At 44.0% G+C, this 19924-nt stretch overlaps 1 protein-coding gene across 2 annotated transcripts in view; it reads right to left on the reverse strand.

The window, feature by feature from the left end:
• Positions 1 to 19924, reverse strand: part of MYO1C (myosin IC) — a 110162-nt gene that overhangs the window by 79893 nt on the left and 10345 nt on the right. The window contains exon 1 of one of the 2 annotated variants that reach the window (XM_034752925.1): positions 2056 to 2221. The exons of the other annotated variant lie outside the window; for it this stretch is intronic. Within the exon in view, the coding sequence (XP_034608816.1) occupies positions 2056 to 2073 (18 nt within the window). The 5' untranslated portion in view covers positions 2074 to 2221. Of the gene's footprint in view, positions 1 to 2055; positions 2222 to 19924 lie in introns of those variants that run through there. 2 annotated transcript variants of the gene reach the window in all.

Genomic DNA, 19924 nt, shown 5'->3' on the forward strand with positions numbered 1-19924 from the left:
CTAAGGTAACAATCCTAGTCTTTTCAATCTCTCTTCAAATGCGAGTTTTCCAGGACCTTGATCATTTTCACCAACTGTCTCTGAACCGCCTCTAATTCTGCACTACTGAGAATAGACTGAGTTTGGCTGGCTGCTGCTTCTCCAATACAAATGCTAATTTTAAACATAAGAACAGCCCTACTGGATCAGCCCAGTTGCCCATCTATCTTGCCCAATATCCTGGCTTCTGACCATGGCTAGTACCATATGCTTCTGAGGGAATAAACAGAATAGAGCTATTTTGAGTGATCCATTCCTTGTCATCCAGTCCCACCTTCTGGCAGTTGGAGGTTTAGTGGCATCCACATAACTCGTCATCTTGGCTAATAGCCAATGATAGACCAACCTATCCTCCATTAACATATCTAATTCTTTTTTTAACTCAGTTATATTTTTGGCCTTCCCAACATCCCATGGCAACGAGCTCCACAGATTGACTGTGCATTGTGTGAAGTAGTATTTCCCTTTGTTTGTTTTTAAAAGGATGCCTATTAATTTTCATCACATTCCCTCTCTCCTCCATCACCGCTGCCTCCGCCAGCTTCTCCTCTCCCACAGACTGTGCAGGGAGAGTCTGACAGGAGGCAAGCTGCAGAGATGGTCAGTGGGGAATTGTATTAATTGCCCATGCCACAGACTGCGTACTGTGCTTGAACTATCCCATCTAGGTACCTAGAGCAGTGGTTCTCAACCAGGGGTACGTGTACCCCTGGGAGTACGCAGAGGTCTTCCAGGGGGTACATCAACTCAACTAGATCAGTGGTTCTCAAACTTCTGTATTGGTGACCCCTTTCAAACAGCAAGTCTATGAGTGCAACCCCCTATAATAATTAAAAACAATTTTTTTTTTTATATTTAACACTATAAATGAGGTGAAGCAAGGTTTGGAGTGGAGGCTGACAGCTCACGACCCCCCCAAGTAATAACCTTGCGACTTCCGGAGGGGTCACGACCGCTAGTTTGAGAACCCCTGATCTAGATACTTGCCTAGTTGCACAATAGGCTACATGAAAAGCATTACCAAAGTCAGTACAAACTAAAATTTCATATAAAGACTTGTTTATACTGTTCTATATACCACGCACTGAAATTTAAATACAATATTTATATTCCAATTGATTTATTTTATAATTATGTGGTTAAAATAAGAAAGTAAGCAATTTTTCAGTAATAGTGTCCTGTGATACTTTTGTATTTTTATGTCAGATTTTGTAAGCAAGTAGATTTTAACTGAGGTGAAACTTGGGGGTATGCAAGACAAATCAGACTTCTGAAAGGGTAGTCTGGAAAGGTTGAGAGCCACTGACCTGGAGCATTTTAACATAGTCCTGCAGCGTCCACAAGGGGCAGTTCAAGTGCCACACAGCCTGTGGCTTTGGTGGTGAATCCAGCAGTGCCCCAACCCATTCAAAACCACTCTGACTTGCCTCCTATCAGAACCTCACTGCACAGTATGCACTTGTGCCATGGGGGTTGTGAAGAATGCACCAGGTGCACCCCTCCCTCCCCATGCTATTTGCTGTGTTCGTAAGACCCGAGTGGTGAGCGACACACACACTTTATATACATTACATGTGTGTGAGATTGTAAAATTACCCAATTTATGCCCAAATTAGTAATTTCATAATTACATCTAAAAAAAAAAAACAATCAGAAGAATTACTGAAAGTTAGCAAGGGTTGGCATTTCTGTGACATCACACAAAAAGAACCCCAGAACATGATGCATATGCCCTTCCCAGAACCCCAGCACATTCCTGTCTCAGTCTTTTCCCACCCTCTGTACCCCCACATACACCCACCTCCTTAAAATATAAGCCCCCAACCTGCCTTGCTTTTCTTCTCCCCATCTCAAGCACTCACACTTAACTTTCAAAGAAGGAGTTTTCCATTTGAAATTGTGTGTGAGAAACACAGGGACTTCCTGCTGAAACTCAGAAGAATTCTCTCCATTCCTCTAAGGCTGGACACACATTAGAAAGACTGCAGAAGAACACAGCAGTTAAACAAATCTTACCCCAGCCCTGAACTTCATTTCTGATCCTTTTCAGCTCACAAGGCACTTTCAGAGAGTCAGTTACGCTGTCTCAAAGCAAGAAATCGGAGGACAACTCTCTTCAATCAGTTGCCTTTTTTATTTTTAATGACATTTTTGGTACAGTCAGGAACCATTCCTGTCTATCCAACTCCTACTGGAGCCTGCTAAAGAAGGCGTTGTATAAGGAGGAGAGTGAGCAAAAAAAAAAAAAAAACCAACCACCAAACCTCTCCTCCCCTTCTAAACAGAAAGAGAGAGACAGACACACAGATCGCAAGCTGAAGCTCAAGATAAAAGAAGCCTGCTGCCTGTATGTGGAGCACAAGCTGTCTAATGACAGAGAAAAATGGAAAGAAAAGGAATCAAAGAGGCTGGAAACCTTGGGCCAGAGCCTACAATCCAAAACCACAGGAAAAAAGCAAAGGCAGCAGCCATATGTTCTGCTGTGGCAAAATCTGCACAAAAAGGCAGCTACAAACAGGAACATCATCAAGTGGGCTACACTGAATCAAACTCAAACACACTGACCTGCAAGTCCACAGCAAAGTTCCCGTGCCTGAAGCTGTAGCTCCTCTCATGACTCCAGCAAACCAAAAGAACCACTGCAGGAACTTTGATGGTAGGAAATGGTTGATTTTCTTGTTTGTCCTTGCAACAGTTTAGCACATGTGCCCAGCAACATTCTGTTCCAGAATTGTTGTGAAGCGTCCAGACCTGAAGCTCCTTACAACCAGAGTTGCATCAGCGCATGCTGGCACACCTGCAGCACTTATCCCATAATGTCCAGTATTGCTGCTGGTAGCAGGGGCTTTTGGATAACTTCCCAAGACGAGGCACTTCATTATAGGATGGAGTTATGAGTCCCCCTACATTGGGGCAGTTGCAAAGCTCTACATTTCCTGGCCGTGCTGGGGAGAAGTCACAAGATGGCAACAATTCAGCACGATCAGAGCTTGAAATTGTCTCAGATATTGCAGCCTTCTGCACTGTGCTGGCATGGGGCATGGATGAAACACACTGCACTCCAGCTATTCTGGGCCCCAGGTAGTCATATAAAGCTGCTGTAATTTAGGGCAGACTTGGAGCTATCGTAAGCTGTGTTGGAGGCCAAGCAGTCTCTTGAAGGGGGAATCATCTCCACACTGAGTCAGGAGATTTGATTTCCCTTCTATCTAGGCTTCCGTAACCAAAAGTATTTAAAGGCAATAAAATTTTCCAGCCATACAATTTGATTCACAGCAACAATGCCAGCAACTACAGGAGTTTCTCAAAAGAAGATGAGTACTGGGCGGTATATGTCTCGGAATCCAGATAACTGCAATCTACACAGACCATACGGCCATGAATTTCCCTTTTATATTGTTTCATGACTATCCCTCTCTTCAAAGAGCTCACAACATGGGGCGCTGCAGCTATCCACTACCTGGGCAAATTATTAAAACTGAAAGAGCATCTGCACATACCGGGTGCTGTTCATACACAGAGGAAGACAAAGTCCTTGTCCTGAAATCTATAGCATGTCAACCTACTAGACTGACAATACAGCCTTCACTGACTGAGCTGTTGTTCAGAGTCCCAATTAAAGAGATTTGTGCTTCAAATGCCTTGTATGCATCCACACAGAGGGACTTCTACTCTGACCCAAATGAGACCTAGTTCGGATTCCCTGGTTTTCTGTAGAAACCACACCCTTCTTTGCATCTTCAGGTCTGGTAAAATGAGGCTATTCCTGGTGCCCTGTGTTGTCTACTTAAACTTTTCTGAGATTAGCAACCAGTACTGGCCAGTTTCCAGGGACTTGGGGAGGCCATCAGGGGTACCCAGTCAAAGCCTCTCACTATTCAGTGACTGTAAAGCTTGGGAGGAGAGTGGGCAGGCAGAGCTCAGTGCAGGATAGAGGGGAGACAGTAGTAAAGATAAGTTGGTTCCCTTCTCTGAGTATACTCTTCGGAGTAGAAGTGAAGATATGTTAATTCTTCAGTCATTAGGCTGGTGATTCTCATACATCTGAGGATCTTAGGTCATATTCTAGCATTACTGTTCAAACCACATTGTATTTTTCATCTGTGAAGTACTGGCATGTGTGTCTAGGAGCTGCTGAGAGACCATTAAGGTTTATAGCTCGTTAATAGGTGGTGATCAATTGCCCTTACTAGCAGGCTGCTCATGGAGAGGAGCAGAACCTGGAAAAAAAAAATCTAAAGACTTAAAGTTTCTTACCCAGTGGTTATTCCACCTTAAACTTCCATGTACTCCAAGAATTTCAGCTCCAACGATAAAGGAAATTCCCCATTTCAAGTCTTCATGGCTGCTGGCATCGCATCAAGTCAACCCATGTAAAGGTTTTCTTTCCCCTGTCTTCTCAGTAAAACTTCCCAGTAGCAATATGTACACCTTAGATTTCCATTATAAGCCCATCTTGTCTTATATGAAATAGGGTTGGACACGGATAATACTTGGATGAGGGACCTCTTAAAACCCAGATAATTGTGGAAGAGGTGTTAGCTATTCGGTGTGGCACTCTGATCATACTGACCCAATCCCGCAGTGTGCAGCTAGTAGACGTTGTACTGTTGCAGGTGCCATCTTTTAGAGGAAACAGAATACCAAGGCCCTGAACATTTGTGACAAGGATCCTATGGCACTTTTGAAAAGAGTTGGGGCATCAGCCCTGGTATCCTGGCCAGATTCTAGTTTGAACAATTACACTGTCTCCCTTATTTCCCCCTACAGTTCTAACTGGCTGCAAGTTCTCTTTTCACTTTTTGTCCTCAACTTCTATGGAGTTACGGTGAACTGTTAAACAACTGCTGCATCCCACTAAAAAGCAAGCGGTGTTTCAGCAGTGGATGAAAGTATTCCTATAGATCAGAAAAGCTTTGTGATCATCCTGGCTGAGAGACATTATTTAAAATATGCCATTCTAAGTCTCATGTTTATTGTACTCTGGCTTCAGAAAGCACTGAACTACACTATGCTATACTGACATGTTGACACAACCAACATCCTGGCTCCTAAGCAGCCCCCTGCTTGAAAGGGCCTGGTAGGTTTACAATTGGAGTACTGTAGTTAACCTCCCTCAATCTGGGAAGTGACTTGGCCTTTAAAATAAGGCTCAAAACTAGAGAGCTAGTGTATTAGGAATTTGTTTAAAGAGCTGCCCAGTTAATTAAGGCTTCTTCTTCAGATCACTTCTGCACTATACCAAATTTTGCGTCTGGTGCGTGTGTGTGTGGGAAGGGGCATGGTTACAATAGCCTGGATCCCTGAAAAAAATGTAGAAACATTGATCAGTTCTGCAGCATAGGAGAGACCAAACCATACACAAAAATCTTGCTCAAGCTTTGGACTTTTGGTGCTGTAGCTCAACTCAGGAAAACAATTAAAACCCAGTTGAGTTCAACTTACATTCCAAGAATAAACCATGTTTTTTAACTATGTCAGGTGACCACTGCATTATAACAGCATACTCTGACAAGAGATTTATAGTGTGTCTGGCACCTGAGCCTTTCCGCTTTTCTATGGCCCTTTCAGAAGAGAGTTAATTCCCATTAGCATTTTTCTAAAATCTCTCTAATTCTAGCCTGGATTCCAACCACGGAAGGAAAGAGACAATGCAATACATGAGGGGAATTACACATCTGCACCACGGGTTATTAGGTTATCGTGCACCTCACACATAACAGCTTCCCTCTCGTCAGAAAAATCCCACTTTATCTTGGTGAGATTGAGGCAGAATTTTGTTCATACTTGTGCCACACCTCAGGACTAGACCATCATTATCACTCTTTATTATAGTCGCATTTGAGGCCACAACCAAAATCAGGATCATATTGTGCTAGGTGCTGTTCATACACATACCAAGGCACAATCTCTGCTTATTGATTCAGAGATTCCAAGGCCAGAAGGGACCACTGATGTCATCTAGTCCGACTTCCTGGATAGTACAGGCCACAAAACTTCCCAGAAATAATTTCTAGATAATATCTTTTAGAAAAACATCTAATCTCGATTTAAAAATTGTCAGTGATTAGAAAAGCTTACAGTCTAAATAGACAAGACAGACAAAGAGAGAGAACAGTAGTTTAATCACCATTTTACAGTCATCAACTTGAGGGCTAGAAAGATCGATTAACCCTCTCAAGGCCACAAATGGAAGTCTGGCAGAGACAATAACTGAACCCAGTTTTCCACACATCCCAGTGTAGTGTCTTAACCACAAGACCATCCTTCAATCAGCAAGTGTATTGCTTCTGGGTGAGATGTGGATTATAAACTCTGTGGGCAGAGAAGACTGGATTTTTCTTTATGTTTGGACTGTGCCCAGAACACTGATGGCACTAAAATAATTAACAACCATCACCATACCTTCAGTAAAAAGAACAGGAGTACTTGTGGCACCTTAGAGACTAACAAATTTATTAGAGCATAAGCTTTCGTGGGCTACAGCCCACTTCTTCGGATGCACGAAAGCTTATGCTCTAATAAATTTGTTAGTCTCTACGGTGCCACAAGTACTCCTGTTCTTTTTGCGGATACAGACTAACACGGCTGCTACTCTGAAATCATACCTTTAGTGCAATTCACCTTCTGGCTTTAAAAGCATTGACAATGGACAGAAGAACAGAAACTAGGTGCTAGCAGGCATATTACTGAACGGAAAAGAGTCCAGTACAGACCATAGGCTACAGGTTGATCTGAGACAGTGCAAGATCAGTCAATAAAAGTGATCTGAGCTGTGATGTTAAGCCACATTGAATCATGTTCCACATTCTTCAGACTAACATCCTCCCCTTCCTACTGCTCTGCATCTGCCTCTAGTTCACACAAGCAAGCTCTCAAAACATCTCTCCACAGTTGCCAAAGCCCCAACCAGGACAGACAGGCAATATTTTTGAGGCTAGAAGACTGCAAAGGATATGATCAACTCCTACTGGAGGGGAACATAATCCTATCTTTGGGGAAGTTGGAGTTAGGAGAGAACCAACTGTGGGTAGATAGGAGGGAGTCAGAATGCCCTACAGGTAAAATGCCTTCTGTTTAAAACATACTGACCCTTGAACAATGTGGCTCAAAGGCAGTCCAAGCAGTTTCTTTCTTGCCAGCTAGGCGGAGGTCAATGACAATCTGTGTCTGGTGCTAAGGACAGATGGAGGTTCCATTGCTACTAAAGGCAGAGATGTGAATCAACTTTTCCACGCCCCTTCACTCAGTAGTGATTCACTGCAGCCTTGGATGAGAGCACTGGGACTGCTCTGTTCACTACTGATAAGCAGTGAATTCCCTGCACGCAAATTCACATTCAAAACAAGGGGACAGGAAACTCTTCCTGTCAGCCCTGCACTGCAAGGCTCAGAAAGCAGAACACGAACTGCCTAGCTGCCCCAGCAACTGCTGTCTCTATTTAAATTAAATAAATAAATGAATCTGAACCCAGCCCCACTAAACTGGCTTTGGCAAAGCATTCATCTTCTCCTAAATTCAGGATTCCAGCTTTTGCTATACAATTGAATCTGGGAGTCTAAGATAATGCCTTTAGTATACTCTGTACACAATACTTCATTAGCAGAGTGATGGGTTTCATGGTTAAAGTAGTCAAAAAAATAAGGAGATGCCAAGTACACGACAGTTATAGGTTCATGTACCATTTCTGACATAATACAATTTTTTTCTACAAGTTCTGCTGCCTTAAAAAATGCAAATACATGTAAATTCCACAATCTGAAAGTATTTGGCCAGATGCTATCGGAACCAACCCATCCAACACAGACTAGGAGGGGTCCAAAAGGAAGGCTCCCTCCAGCATGTCATAGGAATTCTTTAGCTGGAGAAGATAACAGGTCTCTTCATCAACCAAAAACATTCTTAAGGTGCCCTGTGCTGCATACTCTAAGTGATCCAACCTGGTAACAGCGCCCTGACTGAGGCTGTGAAGGACATCTATCTCACCACTTACAAGAACTACTCCTGTCCTCATGTATGGTTGAAACTAGCAAGAACACCTGACCTCCATGATAGCTGAAATCACCAATGCCTCCTTCACATAAGGCAACTGAACACCAGTTGTTGACATTACTGATGTGTGTTTCTAATAGAGCTTTCCACAACCAACCCCTGAGAATCCTATTCTTCCACAAATAAATATGCATACTCCAGGAATCCTAGGCTCAGGGATACACATCTTTAGACCTTTTCCTATTTCTCCTTTGAGGGGATCAACAAGCATGTGGACAAGGGGGATCCAGTGGATATAGTGTACTTAGATTTTCAGAAAGCCTTTGACAAGGTCCCTCACCAAAGGCTCTTAAGCAAAGTAAGCTGTCATGGGATAGGAGGGAAGGTTCTCTCCTGGACTGGTAACTGGTTAAAACTTAGGGTAAACAAAGGGTAGGAATAAATGGTCAGTTTGCAGAATGGAGAGAGGTAAATAGTGGTGTCCCCCAGGGGTCTGTACTGGGATCAGTCCTATTCAACATATTCATAAATGATCTGGAAAAAGGGAAAAAGTGAGGTGGCAAAATTCGCAGATGTTACAAAACTACTCAAGATAGTTAAGTCCCAAGCAGACTGTGCGGAGTTACATAAGGATCTCACAAAACTGGGTGACTGGGCAACCAAATGGCAGATGAAATTCAATGTTGATAAATGCAAAGTAATGTACACTGGAAAACATAATCCCAACTATACATATAAAATAAGGGGAACTAAATTAGCTGTTACCACTCAAGAAAGATCTTGGAATTATTGTGGATCATTCTCTCAAAACATCCATTCAACGTGCAGCAGAAGTAAAAAAAGCAAACAATGTTGGGAATCATTAAGAAAAGGATAGATAAGACGACAGAAAATATCATATTGCCTCTGTATAAATCCATGGTACGCCCATATCTTGAATACTGTGTGCAGATGTGATTGCCCCATCTCAAAAAGGATATACTGGAATTGGAAAAGGTTCAGAAAAGGGTAACAAAAATGATTAGCGGTATGGAACGACTGCCATATGAGGAGCGATTACGAAGACTGGGACTTTTCAGCTTGGAAAAAAGACAACTAAGGGGGGATATGATAGAGGTTTATGAAATCATGACTGGTGGGGAGAAAGTAAATAAGGAAGTGTTATTTACTCCTTCTCATAACACAAGAACTAGGGGTCACAAAATTAAATAAATAGATGATAGGTTTAAAACAAACAAAAGAAAGGTTTTTTTCCACACAACACATAGTCAATCTGTGGAACTCTCTGCCAGAGGATGTTGTGAAGGCCAAGACTATAACAGGGTTAAAAAAAAAGAACTAGGCAAGTTCTTGGAGGATAGATCCATCAATAGCTATTAGCCAGGATGGGCAGGGATGGTGTCCCTAGTCTCTGTTGGCAGAAGCTGGGAATGGGCGACGGGGGATGAATCACTTGATGATTTCCTGTTCTAGTCACTCCCTCTGGGGCACCTGGCATTGGCCCCTGTTGGAAGACAGGATACTGGGCTAGATGGACCTTTGGTCTGACACAGTATGGCCTTTCTTATGTTCCTTACATGCTGTTCAGCATTCAGATACCAAGACAGTAGGTGCCTTTGAGAAAAAGGCACAGATAAAACAAGACAATTGTTACACTGAGATTTAAATCTGGCTACTGCACATACAGAGCAATTGTGTCCCTATGATACTTAGGTTGGAAAATAGAAGCTGGTCTGATCTAATAAACCTGAAGAACTCTGTACATCCTTGCTTCCTACTGAATCAATAAAACAGGAATCAGAGGGGTAGCCGTGTTAGTCTGAATCTGTAAAAAGCAACAGAGGGTCCTGTGGCACCTTTGAGACTAACAGAAGTACTGGGAGCATAAGCTTTCGTGGGTAAGAACCTCACTTCTTCAGATGCAAGTAAATAAATAAATAAATAAATAAATAAAACAGGAGTTGCATGACAGGCACTAATCATGTCTATCAAAACAAAAGTTCCACTCCTTTATAAATTGTCTCCATACAATATTACAGGACTAAACAGTACATCTCACGTGTAATCAGTCACTACTAGCATGTGGCTATTCTATCCCATGTACCACCAACTCTTGCTTAAATGTCACCACACTTGTGGTTCAGGGAGTTGCTACCAAACTGCAGCCAAATCAGATGCCTGTTCAAATAACTTCAGAGAAATGTTCCAGTAGCACCACTCATTTAGAACCCTGCAGTAATTGCTGCACCAGTCTCAATAATAAAGAGCCTAAAAAATCATTCAGGGTTTTCTTTACCCTACTTTATTGCAATGTTGGGTGGCTCCCCTGCTTAATCTGAGGCATTACTAGAAGAATTATTTCAAAAAATAATTAATACGAACAGTCTGACCCAGTTCAGCTGATGTGCATTCCTCACAAGTGACTTTCTCAATAGTCCCTCCCAGTGGCAGGACCTAATCTTCCTTTTATGGGGAAAAAATGTTTTCACAGGAAAAGTTAAGTGTCCAAGGTCTGTGCATATGTCAGTGCTTTCAGCAGCCAATTGTTTCTCTAAAAACACATTCTGTCTGCACACACAAAACAGAATCCATTCCCTCCTCATTATGAAGCTGCTCCTCTCTTTCTCCAAATGCTGTTACAATCATCACTCGTTTCCTGCACAGGCTCCGTTCTGACACAGGCAAGGGTGGATCATGCCCATCTTGCCATGTCATCTGTGGCAACAAAGAGGTGAGTCAGTTTTCCAAATCATTAGGAAAAGACTGATATCCAGAGAAAGACAATAGTTGGCTGAGAAAAACTGGGCACATTTTACAGGGTGCACACACAATGCTTTAAGTTTCAGCACATGTGACTGAATGGAAAAAACCTGCAAGAATAGGAGCTCTATATTTCTAGAAATGGTAATAGTTTTAAAGGGACTGGGGCCAGAAACTGAATTACAATGAAGCCCCCCATCCCATGGACATTAGACGTGGAGTGTATGAAAAGTGCTGCTAGCCCTGCATTTCAGATGAAGGAAACAGGATTTCCCTCTGCTACTCCCCCAACAAGATCCCAGGGAAATGTTTCTAATAATAGGAAATGACTATATAAGGCCAGATCAGCACTAAAACTCTTTGCAATCTGAAAAGAAGAACAAACAAAACAGTGGTGAGGAGGGAAGCAATTCTCAGAATGGGGTTCTTCACACTTCGCTATCCTCCAAAAGAGTAATATAGGGTATTCTGGCAACTCCCCTCACCACAGCCAGGAGAAGGTGGCCTAGGAGCAATACTCAACTTGTGGCTATTCTAGATGTCTCAAATTCAATCAGCACTCCTCTCCAGAGCAAGAAGCACTACTCCCACAGCCCAAATCTATGCACAGCAGCACAGGGAAACTAGAATAAACTGATGTAATCCCTCCCTGCATAATAAGGAAAGAGAAAGAGCACACATGCAAAATGGAATCTCAAAGCCGTAAAATAATCCGTAGATGATGGCCTTACACTGCACTGTGTGTTTGAATTGTGCTGTAACGTTTGTTTTATACACACTGGCAGGACCTCTCCATGATTATTTTTCTCCCGGGGACTCCAAGGAGAGAGTCCTTGTTGGCTCTGAAAGGTACCAATGTCCTGCAGCACCTCCCAATGGGAGGAGCTGGCACTAGAATAGCTGAGAACTTCCTTCACTCAGTGCTTCCACATAATTGAATGATTTGTAGGCTCGTGCTAAGCAGGTTAACAGTTCAGCAATTACATAGTCATCACCTATACAAAGAGTTATGTAAATTTCACAAAGATGTCAAAACCAAGTTGTTCTCAGACACTGTAATTGTAGCTGAAGCAATATACATCTCGCAGACTGTCTGAGATGCAAAACCCACAAGCCCAGTTAAAGAAGGACTGTCCTTTGGCTCATGCAAATGAAAGGGCGTTTCTACAATAAATGCCACAAAGCACTGCTTTGCAGGATGTGATCAAACAGGAATGTTCCACTATACTTCCTGGCCATGGGTTTTAAGTTCCATACTTGCTCTTGTCTTGGGATAAGGCCATAGACTTTCCATTGTAGCCAAGGCCTGCTGAAATAACACAAGCGGATGTAGTACCTCAGATACCACGATAATAAGCAAAATATAAACACCAAGACAGGATAGGCACACTTCCCTGAGCTGAAGCGATCAGCTGCACCTGAGCATAGTTAGGTTCAGAGCCTTAAAACAGGATGGGCTACTCTAGTAAGAGAGATAGGTTTGCTGACCAGAAGCCAGAATAGAGTTCTGCAGATAGAAGCGCTGCTTTATGTCATGTTTGTAGTTTACAAATTCTCTTCTGGCAGCTGAACAACGTGACCAGGTTTTGCTGGTCTATATTCCTTTGGTTGATCAAGTCAGAATCCCCAGAAAGGATTGTTTTTTGTTTCCGTTTAACCTGGCCCACTGTTGGAATCTTCACCTGCTGCTCAAACCTTAGCCCGATCACAATGTTACACATCTAGGAAAGGGTCTGCTCTTAAAAGTGTCTTATGCCTTTCCACTCATGTAGCATTTCTTGAGTGCTTGCCTTATTATATATTTGTTTCTGGGAAGAGTTTCATATCTGTGTTCTGAATGACACACTTCGTCATGAAACTTGAGCAAAACTCACTCCAACCAGATTTCTGAGGATAATACCCTGGACTTAATTTTTCCTAGCCAATCTAGATGCTTGATTGAACAATACCCACTGTATGATTATTAAGAAACAGTTCAGAAAAGCAACCTATGCTAGTGCTGTTTGCAGTCATTAGCATGTGAAAGCTAATTTATTTAAGAAAAAAAAAAAAGTCTTGGGACATTGACAATGAACAGAGAGTGTAGATAAGCAGCTTCTTGTGTATCCAGTGACAGGTTGGTACAAAGTCCCAGCTCTAGTTCTAATCCTTAAAATTGTTGCCTTCCCTACTGATGCTTGGTACCGAGTCTCAAGAGAGAGTTAATAAGTTGTTTGTTCAGTTCCAGAAAGTCTATTCCTGTAGAAATGATAGATTTGTGCTGTGCCTGTATCAAGGGAGATCATCAACATGAGAACAGCAGATGGGAAAGCAGAGATTAACTTCAACTGCCCCAACCAAATGTCATAGAGGCAAGGCCTTGTGCATCCTGCCATTTCTTGGACACACAATTTGCTGAGGATGCTGTCCCTTGATGCAAAGTTGTGCAGCAGAATCTCAGCTTTTGCTTCTTTTTTTTTTTTTTTTAAATATTTCTATCCCCTTCTGATTCCGAAGAAAACATGAACTGAGAGTAACTTATATAGCATTGTCTGCCTAAGTCTGCAGCCAGTCTGAAACACTAGATCTAAGTTGTGAGCGGCCTCATTCATTTCAGTGGGGTTAAGCCTGAAATCTAGAGAGCCGTATTTAAAATGTCCGCACTATTAACTATTTTGTCGTAGATCACTGTGAGACAACCAGCTGCGGGGTTTATTCCAGAATTTCAAGCTGTCATCCTCACCTTTCCAGGTATCAAAAGACATAAGTGGCCACTACTCAGTTGCTCGGCCTCCAGCTTCTCCCTGACAGCTTTGTTAATCCAGTTGTGCATTGTCTATTACAAAATTCTTTGATATAACGAACAAATGGGGGCAGCATAAAACAAACTGAATTTGATATAAAAATAAATAACAGAGGCCGCAGAACTTTTTTCCATTTAATAATTAAAATTGTTGGTTTTCTGTAGAACCCACACCCTTCTTTGCATTTTCAGGTCTGGTAAAATGAGGCTATTCCTGGTGCCCTGTGTTGTCTACTCAAATTTTTCTGAGATTAGCCACCAGTACTGGCCAGTTTCCAGGGACTTGGGGAGGCCATCAGGGGTACCCAGTCAAAGCCCCTCACTATTCAGTGACTGTAAAGCTTGGGAGGAGAGTGGGCAGGCAGAGCTCAGTGCAGGATAGAGGGGAGACAGTAGTAAAGATAAGTTGGTTCCCTTCTCTGAGTATACTCTTAGGAGTAGAAGTGAAGATATGTTCACCCGCACTCCAACCCCCTCTTTTGTGAGCATTCATGGCCTGCCATATTATTTCCATACCCAGATGTGGCCCTCAGGCCAAAAAATTTGCCCACCCCTGTTGTAGTAGCGCAATGGGGCCTCAATCCTGAAGGCGAATAATTACATACAAAACCTATGTTTAGATTGCAAATTCAAGCATCTGAGAGTTTAAAAATGCCAGATTTATAGTTGCCTGACACTTTTAATTCTGCCCCATCCTGTGCACTGAGTAAGGCAGAGGTTCTGAGGGGAAAAACATAGTATGTGATCGCAAAGACTATCATAATGAATACACACAAGTGGAGAGAAAACTCCCCCTGTCCCGAATGCTCTGTACTGGGAACACTTGGAGCTACTGGAGCAGTGTCCACTACTGCTGCTGCAGGGACACAAGCTGGCCTTAGGAGGTATATGGATGTAGTTACTTTGTCAGGATGCAAACATTTTCCCCAAGGCGCAAAAATGAGAGAAGGAAAATGGTTATTTTCAATAGCTTATATCTCAGCAAAAGCTAAATGGAATTTCCTGGGTCAAAGAAAATCCACTTCCCTAACCTGAGAGTATCCCCACTGCCAAATATCAATTATCTGCTGTGAAGAATGGAGGCGCTAGAGCAGTGGTTCTCAAACTTTTGTATTGGTGACCCCTTTCAAATAGCAAGCCTCTGAGTGTGACCCCCTTATACATTAAGAACACTTTTAAATATATTTAACACCACTGTAAATGTTGGATGCAAAGCGGAGTTTGGGGTGGAGGCTGACAGCTTGCAACCCCCCACCCATGTAATAACCTCATGATCCCCTGAGGGGTCCTGACCCCCAGTTTGAGAACCCCTTCACTAGAGGTTCTCAAAGAAAATGTCACAAGAATCCTTCACAGGGAAAAGTGTTATCCAACCTAGGGGTGCTACCAGCTCCCCTATAATTAACTGAGGATTTTGCAAGATGATGATAGCCAAAGCGTAAGACACTTTGAGCCTCATCCTGCCTCACTTAAGTCAATGTTCTGTTCATTCCCTCTAAAGCATCTAGCACTGGCCACTATCAGAAGACAGAATACTGGGCTAGATGGACCCAATATGGCTGTTCTCATGTTCCTGGAGTTTTGCCATTGACTTCAATTAGGCAAGATTAAGCACTGGACTCGCCTCACCCCTTTGACCTACTCAGGGAGAAAAGGAAAAAATGAGAAGTCTGAGGGTTTGGTTCAGTTGGAACAAAATTTCCTGTATGGCTGGAGGTAAAACCAAAATGAATAAATTAAATTAAATTTAAAAAAAAGGAAAATAGAAAGCTCTACTGGTTTGTTACCTGGATAATTGAAGTTCATCACTGTGAATTGTGATAATGCCACTGGGAATTAAAACAAATGGCAAAGAGAAGCCTCATCAATTATGGGGGTGCCACTTGGAGTTCCACATGCTGCATGATACATGCGCCACACAGGTGAGACATGACCGCTGCTCTTCATAGTGCCCGTCTCCCCTTCAGAAGTCTCAGTTATAGCACTGGCAGCACATTCTCTCACTTCAGTGCTTCCAGACTGCACTTTCCCTCCAGATATTAGCAGGGTAAAAGGGAAGTATGTTTTTTCTTGTACACAATGTCATGAGGAGAGGCTATGGGAACTGGGCTTATTTAGTCTGCGGAAGATGGTGGCAGATGACAGAACAAGGAGTAATGGTCTCAAGTTGCAGTGGAGGTGGTCTAGGTGGATATTAGGAAAAACTATTTCACTAGAAGGGTGGTAAAGCACTGGCAGGTGATGGAATCTCTATCCTTAGAGGTTTTACGGCCCAGCTTGACAGAGCCCTGACTGGGATGATTTAGTTGGGATTGGTCCGGCTTTGAGAAGGGGGTTGGACTAGATACCTCCTGAGGTCTCTATCAACCCTAATCTTCTATGATTCTATGGTAGTACAGTCTATGGTCAGAACAGAGGACTAAGTTAGGACTACTGGGTTCTCCTCCCTGATCTGCTACTGACTTGCTGTGATATCTTGGGTTAAATCACTTAACCTCTGTGCATCTATCCCTCTCTTAAAATAGGGATAACATTGCTTGTCTACTACAGGGCTATTGTGAGACTTACATATTTGTAAAGCACTTTGTCGATACTTGATACTGGTAGGTTTTCCTATGTTCTACAGAAGAGTAAATGTATTCATGTAGACATCTTCTGCAATCCTAACATAGTACTGGCAAGGCATTGCTGAGAGGAAGCTCAATACTGGAGATACTGCTTCGGGGGGAGAAAGTCCACAGGTACACTCAGTCAATTTCTGCTTGTTACAGTTTCCTATGTCTGGATGAACTATTTATAGTTTCTCATTAAATTTATGATGGCAGCAAACAGGCTAATGTATTAAAATGTAGCAACTGCGTTACACACGTGAAAATATACCTCATCTATTTAATATCAAATATTTATAGTACAGTATCAGTCAGCGGCCTCAAATAGGATCAGGACCCCACTGTGCCGGGTGCGATACAGACACTTATGGAAACATGTTCCCTTCCTCAAATAGCTCACAATCCAAGAGAGAAAAAAAAACTACTGTGAAGGGTGGGATGGGAAGAATAAAGTTACCATTAAACATACACAATGTTTAGATAAATAAACAACATTGTGCAATTCCTCTTGCAATAACTATAAACAAAATACCAGTTATTCCCCACTACCCCTCAGAGCATCATTAATTGGCAGAAATGGGACTGGAGGAGAAGCTAAAAGGCTGAGTACTGTACATAATGGGCTGCCTAAAAGAAGGTGCAGAGATGTTTGTATGACAAACTAATATGATGAAGCTGGCATCATTTGCACAGCAGGGGAGACAGGGGAGGTGTTACGATAAGAGACGAGAGTGAACACGCAAGGAGGGGCAGAGATGTGAAAGGCCTTGAAGGGAAGGAAAAGAAGCTTGTACTTGATGTCTTGAAATGGGGAGACAGTGGAAGGATTCAAAGGGTGGGTGGCGAGGGGGAAGTTCAGAGTCCCTGCGTGACAGGCAAGGAAGAGGATCTCAGCAGCTGCACTTTATATGGATGGGAGAGAGGCAATGTGGGTGTCAGGGAGTTAATCAAGGTGGGAGATGAGGACGCCTAGACAGAAAAAAAACAAAACAAAACACAGATTGTAAGCATTTTGTGAAGGAAGCAGCAGCAAGATTTGGGCACCACCCGGATGTTGGGGCAAGAGAGTCAGAAGTGACCCTCCCCACCCCCCAACTAGGGGCCTGATTGACAGAAAGAGTAGCAGTAGCACTTATATAGATATCGTGGCAGTGGCTACTGACATTTTTACTACCCTATTATCTAGACAGTTCTGAAAGCGTTACACAAAATGGTGCCTAACATACCAGTGGCTGCTGGCGCCTTATCGACACTAGAGCTCCTACCAGTAGAACAGCATGGGTGGGAAATTTTAGGGTAAAGGTTTGGCACAGATGTAGCCTTTGGGTTACAGACAAAGCCGACAGCCCCCATATCCAGCTTGTCACAGCAAGCCTTTCTTGAAGTCAGCAGCATGGAATGAAGGGAATCTGGCATCAGCGTCTGTGTGTGCATGGTTCATGCAGTCAGGGGTGGAGGGCTGACTTTAATCATACTTTCCACAAAGGGGGAGGAGTGGCAAAGCACAGTAAGCTGATGGGCGTTTTCTGTATGTTCAGAAATTCCTCCTGTTTGACTTTATCCCAGCAAGCTCTGGTTCCCCTCCAACAATATATATTGGAGGGGGAAGGGAAGAAAGAGCACACAGAGATGAAAAGTCAGACAGGGAGTCCTTCACTTTCCCAGGATTCCTTTTATATGTAACAGGCAATCCAAGGAGAGCACAGGTGTCTGTCTGATGGTCTTACAAATTCCACATTCTGGGGAATTATTGGGATAGAAAATGGATCACAAGATCAGCCACATACAAACTCTATCCCTTCTGCACAGTTTAATCCAGAAAACCTACTGACTACTGTATTATCAGTAACCTTCTAAAGCACAAATAAAACAGTCTCAGTGCCTTCTACATAGGTGTGGGGGCTGCAGAGTCAAACACTTCAGCAAATTGAACTTGGGCTCTGTGTAGAAGTAGCCACTTGGAGGCTTTATTTTAGGAGATAGAATAAACAAAACCTAAAGCTTAAACAATACAGTCAAAGTCTAGAAAATAGCTAAATCAGAACTTGCTTTCCAAACAGATGGCCAAGCTCAGTGATCACTAGTTAAGGGGCTCTAAACCATGTGTCCACCCATGCGACTCCAGGCCCTCGAGTTGTCTTACTCCTACTACTAGGGTTGCCAACTGTCTAATCCAGGGGTGGCCAACTTGAGCTTGAGAAGGAGCCAGAATTTACCAATTTACATTGCCGAAGAGCCACAGTAACACATCAGCAGCCCCTCATCAGTTCCCCCATACCCCAATCCCAGCACCTCCTGCCCACCGGCAGCCCCACCGATCAGCGCCTCCCCCTCCCTCCCGATCAGCTGTTTCGTGGCCTGCAGAAGGCTGGGGTGGGGGTGGAGGAGCGAGGGCACTGCAGGCTCAGGGGAGGGGGCGGGAGCTTCCGGGAAGGAAGGGGTGGAGTGGGGGCAGGATCTGTGACAGAGCCAGGGGTTGAGTAGTGAGCATCCCCCCAGCTCACTGGAAAGTTGGCACCTGTAGCTCCAGCCCCGAGTCGGTGCCTATACAAGAAGCTGCATATTAACTTCTGAAGAGCTACATGTGGCTCCAGAGCCCCCTGTTCTAATCACACAAACCCAAACACCCTTGCTCTGCCCCGCTCACACCATCCCCACTCCTTCCGTCGCTCACTCTCCCACACCCTTACTCACTTTCACAGGGGCTCGAGCAGAGGGTTGGGGTGGGGGTGGGGGCTCTGGGCTGAGGCTGAGAGGCTCAAAGTCTGGGAGGGGGCTCCAGGCTGAGCCTAGGGCAAGGGGTTGGAGTGCAGAAGGTATGGGGTGCAAGCTCTGGCAGGGAGTTTGGGGGATAGAGGGGACTCAGGGCTGGGGCAGGGGATTGGGGTGTGGGAGGGGCTGTGGGCTCTGGAAGGGAGTTTGGGTGCAGGAGGGGGCTCCGGGCTGGATTCGGGTGCAGGCTCCAGCCAGAAGGCGCTTATCTCAGGCAGCTCCCAGTCAGTGGCGCAGTGGGACTAAGGCAGGCTCCCTGCCTGCCCTAGCCCAGTGCTGCTCCCAGAAGCAGCTGGCACGACCCTGCAGCCCCTGGAGGGAGAGGGCCCAGGAGGCTCCATGTGCTGCTCATGCCCGCAAGTGCCGCCCCCACTGGCCCCAGTTCCCAGCCAATGGAAACTGCAGAGGTGGTGCTGGGGGCAGGGGCAACATGCAGAGCCACCTTCCCCCCTCCCAGGGGCCACGCAGGAACATGCCAGCCGCTTCTGTAAGCGACGTGGGGCCAGTGCAGGCAGGGAGCCTGCTTTAGCTCCGCTGCGCTGCCAGACTTTCAGCGCCAGCCACACCCTCAGACAAGCCCTTAGAAAATACAATCCATCCAGGAAGTATTTGAATTACTTTCCCATCTGCGCTTCTCATTGGCACTCCAGCTCATCCCTCCTGGTATTTACTACAAGCAGAACTGATCTTCTCAAAGTAATGTACAGGTTGTATAAATATTCCTTTCCATTGATATGCCTTAAATAGCAGTGCCCCTCCATCTACACCAATGAGATATTTTTAGAGACGCTGCTTATCTCAGATGGCAGACAATTAGTATTTCAGGCAAAATTTCACTTGATGACAAAAAGCCAACTTAGCTGAAGCCTCTGGGGGAAAAAAACAGGCACACAAAAGCATCTTCTGAATTCTCATTGCTTTAGCTTGTCCCACATGGTAGCAAGCAGAAAAATCCTCACTGCGGCTCACT

Source organism: Trachemys scripta, chromosome 18 (assembly GCF_013100865.1).
Source record: "Trachemys scripta elegans isolate TJP31775 chromosome 18, CAS_Tse_1.0, whole genome shotgun sequence".
In the NCBI taxonomy this organism is placed as follows: Eukaryota; Metazoa; Chordata; order Testudines; family Emydidae; genus Trachemys; species Trachemys scripta.